Source organism: Oncorhynchus nerka, linkage group LG21 (assembly GCF_034236695.1).
Source record: "Oncorhynchus nerka isolate Pitt River linkage group LG21, Oner_Uvic_2.0, whole genome shotgun sequence".
NCBI classification, from domain to species: domain Eukaryota; kingdom Metazoa; phylum Chordata; class Actinopteri; order Salmoniformes; family Salmonidae; genus Oncorhynchus; species Oncorhynchus nerka.
The window spans coordinates 13783832-13800273 of NC_088416.1; the positions used below are offsets into that span (position 1 = coordinate 13783832).

Genomic DNA, 16442 nt, shown 5'->3' on the forward strand with positions numbered 1-16442 from the left:
TAGGTCATGCCAGTAGACTACAGAAGGTTGTATCTCTCTAGGTCATGGCAGTAGGCTATAGTAAGTTGTAACTCTCTAGGTCATGCCAGTAGGTTACAGTAGGTTGTTTCTCTCTAGGTCATGCCAGTAGGCTACAGTAGGTTGTACCTCTCTAGGACATGCCAGTAGGCTACAGTAGGTTGTATCTCTCTAGGTCATGTCAGTAGGTTACAGTAGGTTGTATCTCTCTAGGTCATGGCAGTAGGTTACAGTAGGTCGTATCTCTCTAGGCCATGGCAGTAGGTTACAGTAGGTTGTATCTCTCTAGGTCATGCCAGTAGGTTACAGTAGGTTGTATCTGCCTTGGTCATGCCAGTAGGTTACAGTAGGTTGTATCTCTCTAGGTCATGCCAGTAGGTTACAGTAGGTTGTATCCAAATGGTTATATCTCTCTAGGTCATGCCAGTAGGCTACAGTAGGTGTATCTCTCTAGGTCATGCCAGTAGGTTACAATAGGTTGTATCTCTCTAGGTCATGGCAGTAGGTTACAGTAGGTTGTATCTCTCTAGGTCATGCCAGTAGGTTGCAGTAGGTTGTATCTCTCTAGGTCATGCCAGTAGACGACAGTAGGTTGTATCCAAGTGGTTATATCTCTCTAGGTCATGCCAGTAGGCTACAGTAGGTTGTACCTCTCTAGGACATGCCAGTAGGCTACAGTAGGTTGTATCTCTCTAGGTCATGTCAGTAGGTTACAGTAGGTTGTATCTCTCTAGGTCATGGCAGTAGGATACAGTAGGTTGTATCTCTCTTGGTCATGCCAGTAGGTTACAGTAGGTTGTATCTCTCTAGGTCATGCCAATAGGTTACAGTAGGTTGTAACTCTCTAGGTCATGCCAGTAGGTTACAGTAGGTTTTATCTCTCTAGGTCATGCCAGTTGGTTACAGTAGGTTGTATCTCTCTAAGTCATGCCAGTAGTCCACAGTAGGTTGTATCTCTCTAGGTCATGCCAGTAGTCCACAGTAGGTTGTAACTCTCTAGGTCATGCCAGTAGGTTACAGTAGGTTGTATCTCTCTAGGTCATGGCAGTAGGTTACAGTAGGTTGTATCGCTCTAGGTCATGCCAGTAGGTTACAGTAGGTTGTATCTCTCTAGGTCATGCCAGTAGGTTACAGTAGGTTGTATCTCTCTAGGTCATGCCAGTAGGTTACAGTAGGTTGTATCTCTCTAGGTCATGGCAGTAGGTTACAGTAGGTTGTATCTCTCTAGGTCATGCCAGTAGGTTACAGTAGGTTGTATCTCTCTAGGTCATGCCAGTAGGCTACAGTAGGTTGTATCCAAGTGGTTATATCTCTCTAGGTCATGCCAGTAGGCTACAGTAGGTTGTAACTCTCTAGGACATGCCAGTAGGCTACAGTAGGTGTATCTCTCTAGGTCATGCCAGTAGGTTACAGTAGGTTGTATCTCTCTAGGTCATGGCAGTAGGTTACAGTAGGTTGTATCTCTCTAGGTCATGCCAGTAGACGACAGTAGGTTGTATCCAAGTGGTTATATCTCTCTAGGTCATGCCAGTAGGCTACAGTAGGTTGTAACTCTCTAGGACATGCCAGTAGGCTACAGTAGGTGTATCTCTCTAGGTCATGCCAGTAGGTTACAGTAGGTTGTATCTCTCTAGGTCATGCCAGTAGGTTACAGTAGGTTGTATCTCTCTAGGTCATGCCAGTAGGTTACAGTAGGTTGTATCTCTCTAGGTCATGCCAGTAGGTTACAGTAGGTTGTATCTCTCTAGGTCATGCCAGTAGGTTACAGTAGGTTGTAACTCTCTAGGTCATGCCAGTAGGTTACAGTAGGTTGTATCTCTCTAGGTCATGCCAGTAGGTTACAGTAGGTTGTATCTCTCTAGGTCATGCCAGTAGGTTACAGTAGGTTGTATCTCTCTAGGTCATGCCAGTAGGTTACAGTAGGTTGTATCTCTCTAGGTCATGCCAGTAGGTTACAGTAGGTTGTATCTCTCTAGGTCATGGTTGTAGTAGGTTACAGTAGGTTGTATCTCTCTAGGTCATGCCAGTAGGTTACAGTAGGTTGTATCTCTCTAGGTCATGCCAGTAGGTTACAGTAGGTTGTATCTCTCTAGGTCATGCCAGTAGGTTACAGTAGGTTGTATCCAAGTCTCTCTAGGTCATGCCAGTAGGTTACAGTAGGTTGTATCTCTCTAGGTCATGCCAGTAGGCTACAGTAGGTGTATCTCTCTAGGTCATGCCAGTAGGTTACAGTAGGTTGTATCTCTAGGTCATGGCAGTAGGTTACAGTAGGTTGTATCTCTCTAGGCCATGCCAGTAGGTTACAGTAGGTTGTTTCTCTCTAGGTCATGGCAGTAGGTTAGAGTAGGTTGTATTGCTCTAGGTCATGCCAGTAGGTTACAGTAGGTTGTATCTGCTCTAGGTCATGCCAGTAGGTTACAGTAGGTTGTATCCAAATGGTTATTATCTCTCTAGGTCATGCCAGTAGGTTACAGTAGGTTGTATCTCTCTAGGTCATGCCAGTAGGTTGTATCTCTCTAGGTCATGCCAGTAGGCTACAGTAGGTTGTATCTCTCTAGGTCATGCCAGTAGGCTACAGTAGGTTGTATCTCTCTAGGTCATGCCAGTAGGTTACAGTAGGTTGTATCTCTCTAGGTCATGCCAGTAGGTTACAGTAGGTTGTATCTCTCTAGGCCATGCCAGTAGGTTACAGTAGGTTGTATCTCTAGGCATGCCAGTAGGTTACAAGGTTAGAGTAGGTTGTATCTCTCTAGGTCATGCCAGTAGACTACAGTAGGTTGTATCTCTCTAGGTCATGGCAGTAGGCTAGGTAGTAGGTTGTAACTCTCTAGGTCATGCCAGTAGGTTACAGTAGGTTGTATTCTCTCTAGGTCATGCCAGTAGGCTACAGTAGGTTGTACCTCTCTAGGACATGCCAGTAGGCTACAGTAGGTTGTATCTCTCTAGGTCATGCCAGTAGGTTACAGTAGGTTGTATCTCTCTAGGTCATGGCAGTAGGTTACAGTAGGTCGTTGTATCTCTCTAGGCCATGGCAGTAGGTTACAGTAGGTTGTATCCTCTAGGTCATGCCAGTAGATTACAGTAGGTTGTATCTGCTCTAGGTCATGCCAGTAGGTTACAGTAGGTTGTATCTCTCTAGGTCATGCCAGTAGGTTACAGTAGGTTGTATCCAAATGGTTATATCTCTCTAGGTCATGCCAGTAGGCTACAGTAGGTTGTAACTCTCTAGGACATGCCAGTAGGCTACAGTAGGTGTATCTCTCTAGGTCATGCCAGTAGGTTACAGTAGGTTGTATCTCTCTAGGTCATGCCAGTAGTCCACAGTAGGTTGTAACTCTCTAGGTCATGCCAGTAGGTTACAGTAGGTTGTATCTCTCTAGGTCATGGCAGTAGGTTACAGTAGGTTGTATCGTTCTAGGTCATGCCAGTAGGTTACAGTAGGTTGTATCTCTCTAGGTCATGGCAGTAGGTTACAGTAGGTTGTATCTCTCTAGGTCATGGCAGTAGGTTACAGTAGGTTGTATCTCTCTAGGTCATGCCAGTAGGTTACAGTAGGTTGTATCTCTCTAGGTCATGCCAGTAGACGACAGTAGGTTGTATCCAAGTGGTTATATCTCTCTAGGTCATGCCAGTAGGCTACAGTAGGTTGTAACTCTCTAGGACATGCCAGTAGGCTACAGTAGGTGTATCTCTCTAGGTCATGCCAGTAGGTTACAGTAGGTTGTAACTTCTAGGTCATGCCAGTAGGTTACAGTAGGTTGTATCTCTAGGTCATGCCAGTTGGTTACAGTAGGTTGTATCTCTCTAAGTCATGCCAGTAGTCCACAGTAGGTTGTATCTCTCTAGGTCATGCCAGTAGTCCACAGTAGGTTGTAACTCTCTAGGTCATGCCAGTAGGTTACAGTAGGTTGTATCTCTCTAGGTCATGGCAGTAGGTTACAGTAGGTTGTATCTCTCTAGGTCATGCCAGTAGGTTACAGTAGGTTGTATCTCTCTAGGTCATGCCAGTAAACTACAGTAGGTTGTATCTCTCTAGGTCATGCCAGTAGGTTACAGTAGGTTGTATCTCTCTAGGTCATGGCAGTAGGTTACAGTAGGTTGTATCTCTCTAGGTCATGCCAGTAGGTTGCAGTAGGTTGTATCTCTCTAGGTCATGCCAGTAGGCAGTAGGTTGTATCCAAGTGGTTATATCTCTCTAGGTCATGCCAGTAGGCTACAGTAGGTTGTACCTCTCTAGGACATGCCAGTAGACGACAGTAGGTTGTATCCAAGTGGTTATATCTCTCTAGGTCATGCCAGTAGGCTACAGTAGGTTGTAACTCTCTAGGACATGCCAGTAGGCTACAGTAGGTGTATCTCTCTAGGTCATGCCAGTAGGTTACAGTAGGTTGTATCTCTCTAGGTCATGGCAGTAGGTTACAGTAGGTCGTATCTCTCTAGGCCATGCCAGTAGGTTACAGTAGGTTGTATCTGCCTCGGTCATGCCAGTAGGTTACAGTAGGTTGTATCTCTCTAGGTCATGTCAGTAGGTTACAGTAGGTTGTATCTCTCTAGGTCATGGCAGTAGGTTACAGTAGGTCGTATCTCTCTAGGCCATGGCAGTAGGTTACAGTAGGTTGTAACTCTCTAGGACATGCCAGTAGGCTACAGTAGGTGTATCTCTCTAGGTCATGCCAGTAGGTTACAATAGGTTGTATCTCTCTAGGTCATGGCAGTAGGTTACAGTAGGTTGTATCTCTCTAGGTCATGCCAGTAGGTTGCAGTAGGTTGTATCTCTCTAGGTCATGCCAGTAGACGACAGTAGGTTGTATCCAAGTGGTTATATCTCTCTAGGTCATGCCAGTAGGCTACAGTAGGTTGTACCTCTCTAGGACATGCCAGTAGGCTACAGTAGGTTGTATCTCTCTAGGTCATGGCAGTAGGATACAGTAGGTTGTATCTCTCTTGGTCATGCCAGTAGGTTACAGTAGGTTGTATCTCTCTAGGTCATGCCAATAGGTTACAGTAGGTTGTAACTCTCTAGGTCATGCCAGTAGGTTACAGTAGGTTTTATCTCTAGATCATGCCAGTAGGTTACAGTAGGTTGTATCTCTAGGTCATACCAGTAGGTTGTATCTCTCTAGGTCATGCCAGTAGGTTGTATCTTCTAGGTCATGCCAGTAGGTTACAGTAGGTTGTATCTCTCTAGGTCATGGCAGTAGGTTACAGTAGGTTGTATCGCTCTAGGTCATGCCAGTAGGTTACAGTAGGTTGTATCTCTCTAGGTCATGCCAGTAAACTACAGTAGGTTGTATCTCTCTAGGTCATGCCAGTAGGTTACAGTAGGTTGTATCTCTCTAGGTCATGGCAGTAGGTTACAGTAGGTTGTATCTCTCTAGGTCATGCCAGTAGGTTGCAGTAGGTTGTATCTCTCTAGGTCATGCCAGTAGACGACAGTAGGTTGTATCCAAGTGGTTATATCTCTCTAGGTCATGCCAGTAGGCTACAGTAGGTTGTACCTCTCTAGGACATGCCAGTAGACGACAGTAGGTTGTATCCAAGTGGTTATATCTCTCTAGGTCATGCCAGTAGGCTACAGTAGGTTGTAACTCTCTAGGACATGCCAGTAGGCTACAGTAGGTGTATCTCTCTAGGTCATGCCAGTAGGTTACAGTAGGTTGTATCTCTCTAGGTCATGGCAGTAGGTTACAGTAGGTCGTATCTCTCTAGGCCATGCCAGTAGGTTACAGTAGGTTGTATCTGCCTCGGTCATGCCAGTAGGTTACAGTAGGTTGTATCTCTCTAGTAGGTTATCAGTCATGGTCATGCCAGGTTACAGTAGGTTGTATCTCTCTAGGTCATGGCAGTAGGTTACAGTAGGTCGTATCTCTCTAGGCCATGGCAGTAGGTTACAGTAGGTTGTAACTCTCTAGGACATGCCAGTAGGCTACAGTAGGTGTATCTCTCTAGGTCATGCCAGTAGGTTACAATAGGTTGTATCTCTCTAGGTCATGGCAGTAGGTTACAGTAGGTTGTATCTCTCTAGGTCATGCCAGTAGGTTGCAGTAGGTTGTATCTCTCTAGGTCATGCCAGTAGACGACAGTAGGTTGTATCCAAGTGGTTATATCTCTCTAGGTCATGCCAGTAGGCTACAGTAGGTTGTACCTCTCTAGGACATGCCAGTAGGCTACAGTAGGTTGTATCTCTCTAGGTCATGGCAGTAGGATACAGTAGGTTGTATCTCTCTTGGTCATGCCAGTAGGTTACAGTAGGTTGTATCTCTCTAGGTCATGCCAATAGGTTACAGTAGGTTGTAACTCTCTAGGTCATGCCAGTAGGTTACAGTAGGTTTTATCTCTAGATCATGCCAGTAGGTTACAGTAGGTTGTATCTCTAGGTCATACCAGTAGGTTGTATCTCTCTAGGTCATGCCAGTAGGTTGTATCTTCTAGGTCATGCCAGTAGGTTACAGTAGGTTGTATCTCTCTCGGTCATGCCAGTAGGTTACAGTATGTTGTATCTCTCTAGGTCATGGCAGTAGGTTACAGTAGGTTGTATCTCTCTAGGTCATGCCAGTAGGTTGCATCTCTCTAGGTCATGCCAGTAGACGACAGTAGGTTGTATCCAAGTGGTTATATCTCTCTAGGTCATGCCAGTAGGCTACAGTAGGTTGTACCTCTCTAGGACATGCCAGTAGGCTACAGTAGGTTGTATCTCTCTAGGTCATGTCAGTAGGTTACAGTAGGTTGTATCTCTCTAGGTCATGGCAGTAGGTTACAGTAGGTCGTATCTCTCTAGGCCATGGCAGTAGGTTACAGTAGGTTGTATCGCTCTAGGTCATGCCAGTAGGTTACAGTAGGTTGTATCTCTCTAGGTCATGCCAGTAGGTTACAGTAGGTTGTATCTCTAAAGGTCATGGCAGTAGGCTATAGTAAGTTGTAACTCTCTAGGTCATGCCAGTAGGTTACAGTAGGTTGTTTCTCTCTAGGTCATGCCAGTAGGCTAGGTTACAGTAGGTTGTATCTCTAGGTCATGCCAGTAGGTTACAGTAGGTTGTATCTCTCTAGGTCATGTCAGTAGGTTACAGTAGGTTGTATCTCTCTAGGTCATGGCAGTAGGTTACAGTAGGTTGTATCTCTCTAGGCCATGGCAGTAGGTTACAGTAGGTTGTATCGTAGGTTGTATCTCTAGGTCATGCCAGTAGGTTACAGTAGGTTGTATCTGCCTTGGTCATGCCAGTAGGTTACAGTAGGTTGTATCTCTAGGTCATGCCAGTAGGTTACAGTAGGTTGTATCCAAATGGTTATATCTCTCTAGGTCATGCCAGTAGGCTACAGTAGGTTGTAACTCTCTAGGACATGCCAGTAGGCTACAGTAGGTGTATCTCTCTAGGTCATGCCAGTAGGTCCACAGTAGGTTGTATCTCTCTAGGTCATGCCAGTAGGTTACAGTAGGTTGTAACTCTCTAGGTCATGCCAGTAGGTTACAGTAGGTTGTATCTCTCTAGGTCATGGCAGTAGGTTACAGTAGGTTGTATCTCTCTAGGTCATGCCAGTAGGTTACAGTAGGTTGTATCTCTCTAGGTCATGGCAGTAGGTTACAGTAGGTTGTATCTCTCTAGGTCATGGCAGTAGGTTACAGTAGGTTGTATCTCTCTAGGTCATGCCAGTAGGTTACAGTAGGTTGTATCTCTAGGTCATGCCAGTAGACGACAGTAGGTTGTATCCAAGTGGTTATATCTCTCTAGGTCATGCCAGTAGGCTACAGTAGGTTGTAACTCTCTAGGTCATGCCAGTAGGCTACAGTAGGTTGTATCTCTCTAGGTCATGCCAGTAGGTTACAGTAGGTTGTAACTTCTAGGTCATGCCAGTAGGTTACAGTAGGTTGTATCTCTCTAGGTCATGCCAGTTGGTTACAGTAGGTTGTATCTCTACATGCCAGTAGTCCACAGTAGGTTGTATCTCTCTAGGTCATGCCAGTAGGTTACAGTAGGTTGTATCTCTCTAGGTCATGCCAGTAGGTTACAGTAGGTTGTATCTCTCTAGGTCATGGCAGTAGGTTACAGTAGGTTGTATCGCTCTAGGTCATGCCAGTAGGTTACAGTAGGTTGTATCTCTCTAGGTCATGCCAGTAGGTACAGTAGGTTGTATCTCTAGGTCATGGTTGTATCTCTCTAGGTCATGCCAGTAGGTTACAGTAGGTTGTATCTCTCTAGGTCATGGCAGTAGGTTACAGTAGGTTGTATCTCTCTAGGTCATGCCAGTAGGTTACAGTAGGTTGTATCTCTCTAGGTCATGCCAGTAGGTTACAGTAGGTTGTATCTCTCTAGGTCATGCCAGTAGGTTACAGTAGGTTGTATCTCTCTAGGTCATGGCAGTAGGTTACAGTAGGTTGTATCTCTCTAGGTCATGGCAGTAGGTTACAGTAGGTTGTATCTCTCTAGGTCATGCCAGTAGGTTACAGTAGGTTGTATCTCTCTAGGTCATGCCAGTAGACGACAGTAGGTTGTATCCAAGTGGTTATATCTCTCTAGGTCATGCCAGTAGGCTACAGTAGGTTGTAACTCTCTAGGACATGCCAGTAGGCTACAGTAGGTGTATCTCTCTAGGTCATGCCAGTAGGTTACAGTAGGTTGTAACTACATAGTTGTAACTCTAGGTCATGCCAGTAGGTTACAGTAGGTTGTATCTCTCTAGGTCATGCCAGTTGGTTACAGTAGGTTGTATCTCTCTAAGTCATGCCAGTAGTCCACAGTAGGTTGTATCTCTCTAGGTCATGCCAGTAGTCCACAGTAGGTTGTAACTCTCTAGGTCATGCCAGTAGGTTACAGTAGGTTGTATCTCTCTAGGTCATGGCAGTAGGTTACAGTAGGTTGTATCGCTCTAGGTCATGCCAGTAGGTTACAGTAGGTTGTATCTCTCTAGGTCATGCCAGTAAACTACAGTAGGTTGTATCTCTCTAGGTCATGCCAGTAGGTTACAGTAGGTTGTATCTCTCTAGGTCATGGCAGTAGGTTACAGTAGGTTGTATCTCTCTAGGTCATGCCAGTAGGTTACAGTAGGTTGTATCTCTCTAGGTCATGGCAGTAGGTTACAGTAGGTTGTATCAAGTGGTTATATCTCTCTAGGTCATGCCAGTAGACGACAGTAGGTTGTATCCAAGTGGTTATATCTCTCTAGGTCATGCCAGTAGGCTACAGTAGGTTGTATCCAAGTGGTTATATCTCTCTAGGTCATGCCAGTAGGCTACAGTAGGTTGTAACTCTCTAGGACATGCCAGTAGGCTACAGTAGGTGTATCTCTCTAGGTCATGCCAGTAGGTTACAGTAGGTTGTATCTCTCTAGGTCATGGCAGTAGGTTACAGTAGGTCGTATCTCTCTAGGCCATGCCAGTAGGTTACAGTAGGTTGTATCTGCCTCGGTCATGCCAGTAGGTTACAGTAGGTTGTATCTCTCTAGGTCATGTCAGTAGGTTACAGTAGGTTGTATCTCTCTAGGTCATGCCAGTAGGTTACAGTAGGTTGTATCCAAATGGTTATCTCTCTAGGTCATGCCAGTAGGTTACAGTAGGTTGTAACTCTCTAGGACATGCCAGTAGGCTACAGTAGGTGTATCTCTCTAGGTCATGCCAGTAGGTTACAGTATGTTGTATCTCTCTAGGTCATGGCAGTAGGTTACAGTAGGTTGTATCTCTCTAGGTCATGCCAGTAGGTTGCAGTAGGTTGTATCTCTCTAGGTCATGCCAGTAGACGACAGTAGGTTGTATCCAAGTGGTTATATCTCTAGGTCATGCCAGTAGGCTACAGTAGGTTGTACCTCTCTAGGTCATGCCAGTAGGCTACAGTAGGTTGTATCTCTCTAGGTCATGGCAGTAGGTTACAGTAGGTTGTATCTCTCTAGGTCATGCCAGTAGGTTACAGTAGGTTGTCTCTAGGTCATGCCAGTAGGTTACAGTAGGTTGTAGGTCTCTAGGTCATGCCAGTAGGTTACAGTAGGTTGTATCTCTCTAGATCATGCCAGTAGGTTACAGTAGGTTGTATCTCTAGGTCATGCCAGTAGGTTGTAGGTTGTATCTCTCTAGGTCATGCCAGTAGGTTACTTCTAGGTCATGCCAGTAGGTTACAGTGGTTGTATCTCTCTAGGTCATGCCAGTAGGTTACAGGTCATGCCAGTAGGTTACAGTAGGTTGTATCTCTCTAGGTCATGCCAGTAGGTTACAGTAGGTTGTATCTCTCTAGGTCATGCCAGTAGGTTACAGTAGGTTGTATCTCTCTAGGTCATGGCAGTAGGTTACAGTAGGTTGTATCTCTCTAGGTCATGCCAGTAGGTTACAGTAGGTTGTATCTCTCTAGGTCATGCCAGTAGGCGACAGTAGGTTGTATCATGCAAGTGGTTGTATCTCTCTAGGTCATGCCAGTAGGCTACAGTAGGTTGTATCTCTCTAGGACATGCCAGTAGGTTACAGTAGGTTGTATCTGGTTATATCTCTAGGTCATGCCAGTAGGTTACAGTAGGTTGTAACTCTCTAGGTCATGCCAGTAGGCTACAGTAGGTGTATCTCTCTAGGTCATGCCAGTAGGTTACAGTAGGTTGTATCTCTCTAGGTCATGGCAGTAGGTTACAGTAGGTTGTATCTCTCTAGGTCATGCCAGTAGGTTACAGTAGGTTGTATCTCTAGGTCATGCCAGTAGGTTACAGTAGGTTGTATCTCTCTAGGTCATGCCAGTAGGTTACAGTAGGTTGTATCTCTCTAGGTCATGCCAGTAGGTTACAGTAGGTCTCTCTAGGTCATGCCAGTAGGTTACAGTAGGTTGTAACTCTCTAGGACATGCCAGTAGGCTACAGTAGGTGTATCTCTCTAGGTCATGCCAGTAGGTTACAATAGGTTGTATCTCTCTAGGTCATGGCAGTAGGTTACAGTAGGTTGTATCTCTCTAGGTCATGCCAGTAGGTTGCAGTCTCTCTAGGTCATGCCAGTAGACGACAGTAGGTTGTATCCAAGTGGTTATATCTCTCTAGGTCATGCCAGTAGGCTACAGTAGGTTGTACTCTCTAGGTCATGCCAGTAGGCTACAGTAGGTTGTATCTCTCTAGGTCATGGCAGTAGGTTACAGTAGGTTGTATCTCTCTAGGTCATGCCAGTAGGTTACAGTAGGTTGTATCTCTCTAGGTCATGCCAGTAGGTTACAGTAGGTTGTATCTCTCTAGGTCATGCCAGTAGGTTACAGTAGGTTGTATCTCTCTAGGTCATGCCAGTAGGTTACAGTAGGTTGTATCTCTCTAGGTCATGCCAGTAGGCTACAGTAGGTTGTATCTCTAGGTCAGTAGCCAGTAGGTTGTATCTCTCTAGGTCATGCCAGTAGGTTACAGTAGGTTGTATCTCTCTAGGTCATGCCAGTAGGTTACAGTAGGTTGTATCTCTCTAGGTCATGCCAGTAGGTTACAGTAGGTTGTATCTGCCAGTAGGTTACAGTAGGTTGTATCTCTAGGTCATGCCAGTAGGTTGCATCTCTCTAGGTCATGCCAGTAGGTTACAGTAGGTTGTATCCAAGTGGTTATATCTCGCTCTAGGTCATGCCAGTAGGCTACAGTAGGTTGTATCTCTCTAGGTCATGCCAGTAGGCTACAGTAGGTTGTATCTCTCTAGGTCATGTCAGTAGGTTACAGTAGGTTGTATCTCTCTAGGTCATGGCAGTAGGTTACAGTAGGTTGTATCTCTCTAGGCCATGGCAGTAGGTTACAGTAGGTTGTATCTGCCTTGGTCATGCCAGTAGGTTACAGTAGGTTGTATCTGCCTTGGTCATGCCAGTAGGTTACAGTAGGTTGTATCTCTCTAGGCCATGCCAGTAGGTTACAGTAGGTTGTATCCAAATGGTTATATCTCTCTAGGTCATGCCAGTAGGCTACAGTAGGTTGTAACTCTCTAGGACATGCCAGTAGGCTACAGTAGGTGTATCTCTCTAGGTCATGCCAGTAGGTTACAATAGGTTGTATCTCACTAGGTCATGGCAGTAGGTTACAGTAGGTTGTATCTCTCTAGGTCATGCCAGTAGGTTGCAGTAGGTTGTATCTCTCTAGGTCATGCCAGTAGACGACAGTAGGTTGTATCCAAGTGGTTATATCTCTCTAGGTCATGCCAGTAGGCTACAGTAGGTTGTACCTCTCTAGGACATGCCAGTAGGCTACAGTAGGTTGTATCTCTCTAGGTCATGTCAGTAGGTTACAGTAGGTTGTATCTCTCTAGGTCATGGCAGTAGGATACAGTAGGTTGTATCTCTCTTGGTCATGCCAGTAGGTTACAGTAGGTTGTATCTCTCTAGGCCATGCCAGTAGGTTACAGTAGGTTGTATCCAAATGGTTATATCTCTCTAGGTCATGCCAGTAGGCTACAGTAGGTTGTAACTCTCTAGGACATGCCAGTAGGCTACAGTAGGTTGTATCTCTCTAGGTCATGCCAGTAGGTTACAGTAGGTTGTATCTCTCTAGGTCATGGCAGTAGGTTACAGTAGGTTGTATCTCTCTAGGTCATGCCAGTAGGTTGCAGTAGGTTGTATCTCTCTAGGTCATGCCAGTAGGTTACAGTAGGTTGTATCCAAGTGGTTATATCTCTCTAGGTCATGCCAGTAGGCTACAGTAGGTTGTATCTCTAGGTCATGCCAGTAGGCTACAGTAGGTTGTATCTCTCTAGGTCATGTCAGTAGGTTACAGTAGGTTGTATCTCTCTAGGTCATGGCAGTAGGATACAGTAGGTTGTATCTCTCTTGGTCATGCCAGTAGGTTACAGTAGGTTGTATCTCTCTAGGTCATGCCAGTAGTCCACAGTAGGTTGTAACTCTCTAGGTCATGTCAGTAGGTTACAGTAGGTTGTATCTCTCTAGGTCATGGCAGTAGGTTACAGTAGGTCGTATCTCTCTAGGCCATGGCAGTAGGTTACAGTAGGTTGTATCGCTCTAGGTCATGCCAGTAGGTTAGAGTAAGTTGTAACTCTCTAGGTCATGCCAGTAGGTTACAGTAGGTTGTTTCTCTCTAGGTCATGGCAGTAGGTTAGAGTAGGTTGTATTGCTCTAGGTCATGCCAGTAGATTACAGTAGGTTGTATCTGCCTTGGTCATGCCAGTAGGTTACAGTAGGTTGTATCTCTCTAGGTCATGCCAGTAGGTTACAGTAGGTTGTATCCAAATGGTTATATCTCTCTAGGTCATGCCAGTAGGCTACAGTAGGTTGTAACTCTCTAGGACATGCCAGTAGGCTACAGTAGGTGTGTCTCTCTAGGTCATGCCAGTAGGTTACAGTTTGTTTCTCTCTACATGGCAGTAGGTTGTATCTCTCTAGGTCATGCCAGTAGGTTACAGTAGGTTGTATCTCTCTAGGTCATGCCAGTAGGTTACAGTAGGTTGTATCTCTCTAGGTCATGCCAGTAGGTTACAGTAGGTTGTATCCAAGTATATCTCTCTAGGTCATGCCAGTAGGCTACAGTAGGTTGTACCTCTCTAGGTCATGCCAGTAGGTTACAGTAGGTTGTATCTCTCTAGGTCATGGCAGTAGGATACAGTGGTTGTATCTCTCTTGGTCATGCCAGTAGGTTACAGTAGGTTGTATCTCTCTAGGTCATGCCAATAGGTTACAGTAGGTTGTAACTCTCTAGGTCATGCCAGTAGGTTACAGTAGGTTTTATCTCTAGATCATGCCAGTAGGTTACAGTAGGTTGTATCTCTAGGTCATACCAGTAGGTTACAGTAGGTTGTATCTCTCTTGGTCATACCAGTAGGTTACAGTAGGTTGTATCTCTCTCGGTCATGCCAGTAGGTTGAATCTCTCTAGGTCATGCCAGTAGGTTGTATATTCTAGGTCATGCCAGTAGGTTACAGTAGGTTGTATCTCTCTCTTGGTCATGCCAGTAGGTTACAGTAGGTTGTATCTCTCTCGGTCATGCCAGTAGGGTACAGTAGGTTGTAACTCTCTAGGTCATGCCAGTAGACTACAGTAGGTTGTATCCAAGTGGTTTTATCTCTCTAGGTCATGCCAGTAGGTTGTATCTTCTAGGTCATGCCAGTAGGTTACAGTAGGTTGTATCTCTCTCGGTCATGCCAGTAGGTTGAATCTCTCTAGGTCATGCCAGTAGGTTGTATATTCTAGGTCATGCCAGTAGGTTACAGTAGGTTGTATCTCTCTTGGTCATACCAGTAGGTTACAGTAGGTTGTATCTCTCTCGGTCATGCCAGTAGGGTACAGTAGGTTGTAACTCTCTAGGTCATGCCAGTAGACTACAGTAGGTTGTATCCAAGTGGTTTTATCTCTCTAGGTCATGGCAGTAGGTTACACTAAGTTGTATCTCTCTAGGTCATGCCAGTAGACTACAGTAGGTTGTAACTCTAGATCATGCCAGTAGACTACAGTAAGTTGCCAGGCTAGGGTAGGTTGTATCTCTCTAGCTCATGCCAGTAGGTTACAGTAGATTGTATCCAAGTGGAAACGATTATCAACCCAATGTGTAAAGTGTCGAATTTGGTCAACAACAAAATGAATGTCTTACTTGCTACGTTAATTTGACTTGATCCAACAGAAGTTTCGTAATGATTAAGTTGTTATGTGGACACGTAACATACTGACAACTTTGATAAAAACACAATAGAACTTGTCTCCAGATCGATATGCATATTTATGCTAGTAGCTTAGCATCTCTCTCCATTGAATACAGGCAGATAGAATATAAACAATAGATTACAATAATAAGAAGTATCCACCAATCCAAAGAAAGTATAGGCGGGAGCGAGACAACCCGCAGTGCCACTTTGTGGACAACGACTCCCCTTGTTTGGGCAAAGAGACATCTTGTCAGTATAAACATAATTTTTGGTGTAGCCAACCCAACTCTCACATGGCACTATTGGGGGGCACGGTGTTAAGTAAATCATCACTACATGAAAATCACTACATGCCGTGCCCCCCAGTCTACGGTCAGCAGATAGACCCTTCTCAAATATATATGTTAACTTACTTTTTGGAAACGGAACGGAGAAAACAAGGGGTAGCTTGTTCTCTACGTTGTCTGATTCTAGACATATCAGTCATCATCCAAGGGCCCTCTGTTGAAGAGGTATTGAATATCCAAAGTTAAAAACAAATGTAAGGCGGTACTTACTGGTGTTAATCATATCTCCTTTCTCCTCCTCTTCGACTTCATCTTTCAATGTGACAGTCATCTCCCCTTCCTCATCTTTCACTCCAAAACATGCATCCTCTTTCTCCTCTTCTTTTACTGTAACATCCTCCTCTTTCACTCTGAACGCGTCTTCCTCTTCTTTCACTGAAACGTCTTTCTCTTCTTCTTTCACTGTAACAGCCTCAATCTCTACTTCTTGTTTTACAGTCACATCCTCCTCTTTCATGACAATGTTCAGCCCCAGAGCTTCTTCCTCCGTCCAGCAGACCCCCTCTTCTTTAACAGGAGGCGAGTAGTTTAGTGAGCTCATGTTCGTGGATGTTAGCTAGCTAGCATTAGCAACTAGGCTAGTGCTAACTTAACCAGCCAGCTACTATAGCTGACTAATACAAAATAATGTAATATTAAATTACATAGGTTAACAAGTAGATACGACCGACGTGTGTCTAAAACACAGTAGCTAATATACACCGAAAGCGAATAAATAGCTTGGATCTTTCGGCTATGTTGGCTAGCAAGCTAACGAGGTGGTTGACGAGCTGTTTCTGAAGAACCGTCCACTAGATTATACGTCATGCCTGAAAGACGCACATCGTCGTCTGCTGACTGGAGGGGTAACGCAGTTGAGGATCATATTTTATTTTCAGACAAAGATGATTTTAAATGGATTTAATTAAATAATACTATTATACTGAGACATACAAAGACCTGAATGTGTTTATTGAAAATAAAAGAAATGTTTTACTACAGAACATTTTTTTTTATTTTTTTTATTTTACTAGGCAAGTCAGTTAATTAAGAACAAATTCTTATTTTCAATGACGGCCTAGGAACAGTGGGTTAACTGCCTGTTCAGGGGCAGAACGACAGATTTGTACCTTGTCAGCTCAGGGATTTGAACTTGCAACCTTTCGGTTACTAGTCCAACGCTCTAACCACTAGGCTACCTTGCAGCCCATTTAAGGCAGTTTCATTTAAGTCATACTAAATCTAAATAAGTAGCTAGCTAATGTTGGTCTATTCTGCTCCTACATGGTGTAACAATACATCATGTAGATGTAAATAATGAACAGACTAAGTCTATACTGCTCCTACATGGTGTAACAATACATCATGTAGATGTATATAATGAACAGACTTGGTCTATACTGCTCCTACATGGTGTAACAATACATCATGTAGTAAATTTATATAATGAACAGGCTAGGTCTATACTGCTCCTACATGGTGTAACAATACATCATGTAGATGTATATAATGAACAGACTTGGTGTATACTGCTC

The 16442-nt window shown here is 44.5% G+C and overlaps 1 protein-coding gene across 2 annotated transcripts in view; it reads right to left on the reverse strand.

Moving 5' to 3' along the window:
* The window catches only part of LOC115115313 (zinc finger protein 501-like), a 37970-nt gene extending 22228 nt beyond the window's left edge, over positions 1-15742 (reverse strand). The window contains exon 1 of one of the 2 annotated variants that reach the window (XM_065006325.1): positions 15139-15741. In XM_065006325.1, the coding sequence (XP_064862397.1) occupies positions 15139-15469 (331 nt within the window). In that variant the 5' untranslated portion in view covers positions 15470-15741. Of the gene's footprint in view, positions 1-15138 lie in introns of both variants that reach the window. The other variant, XM_065006326.1, reaches the window with a different exon arrangement.
* Between the last annotated feature and the right edge of the window lie 700 nt (positions 15743-16442).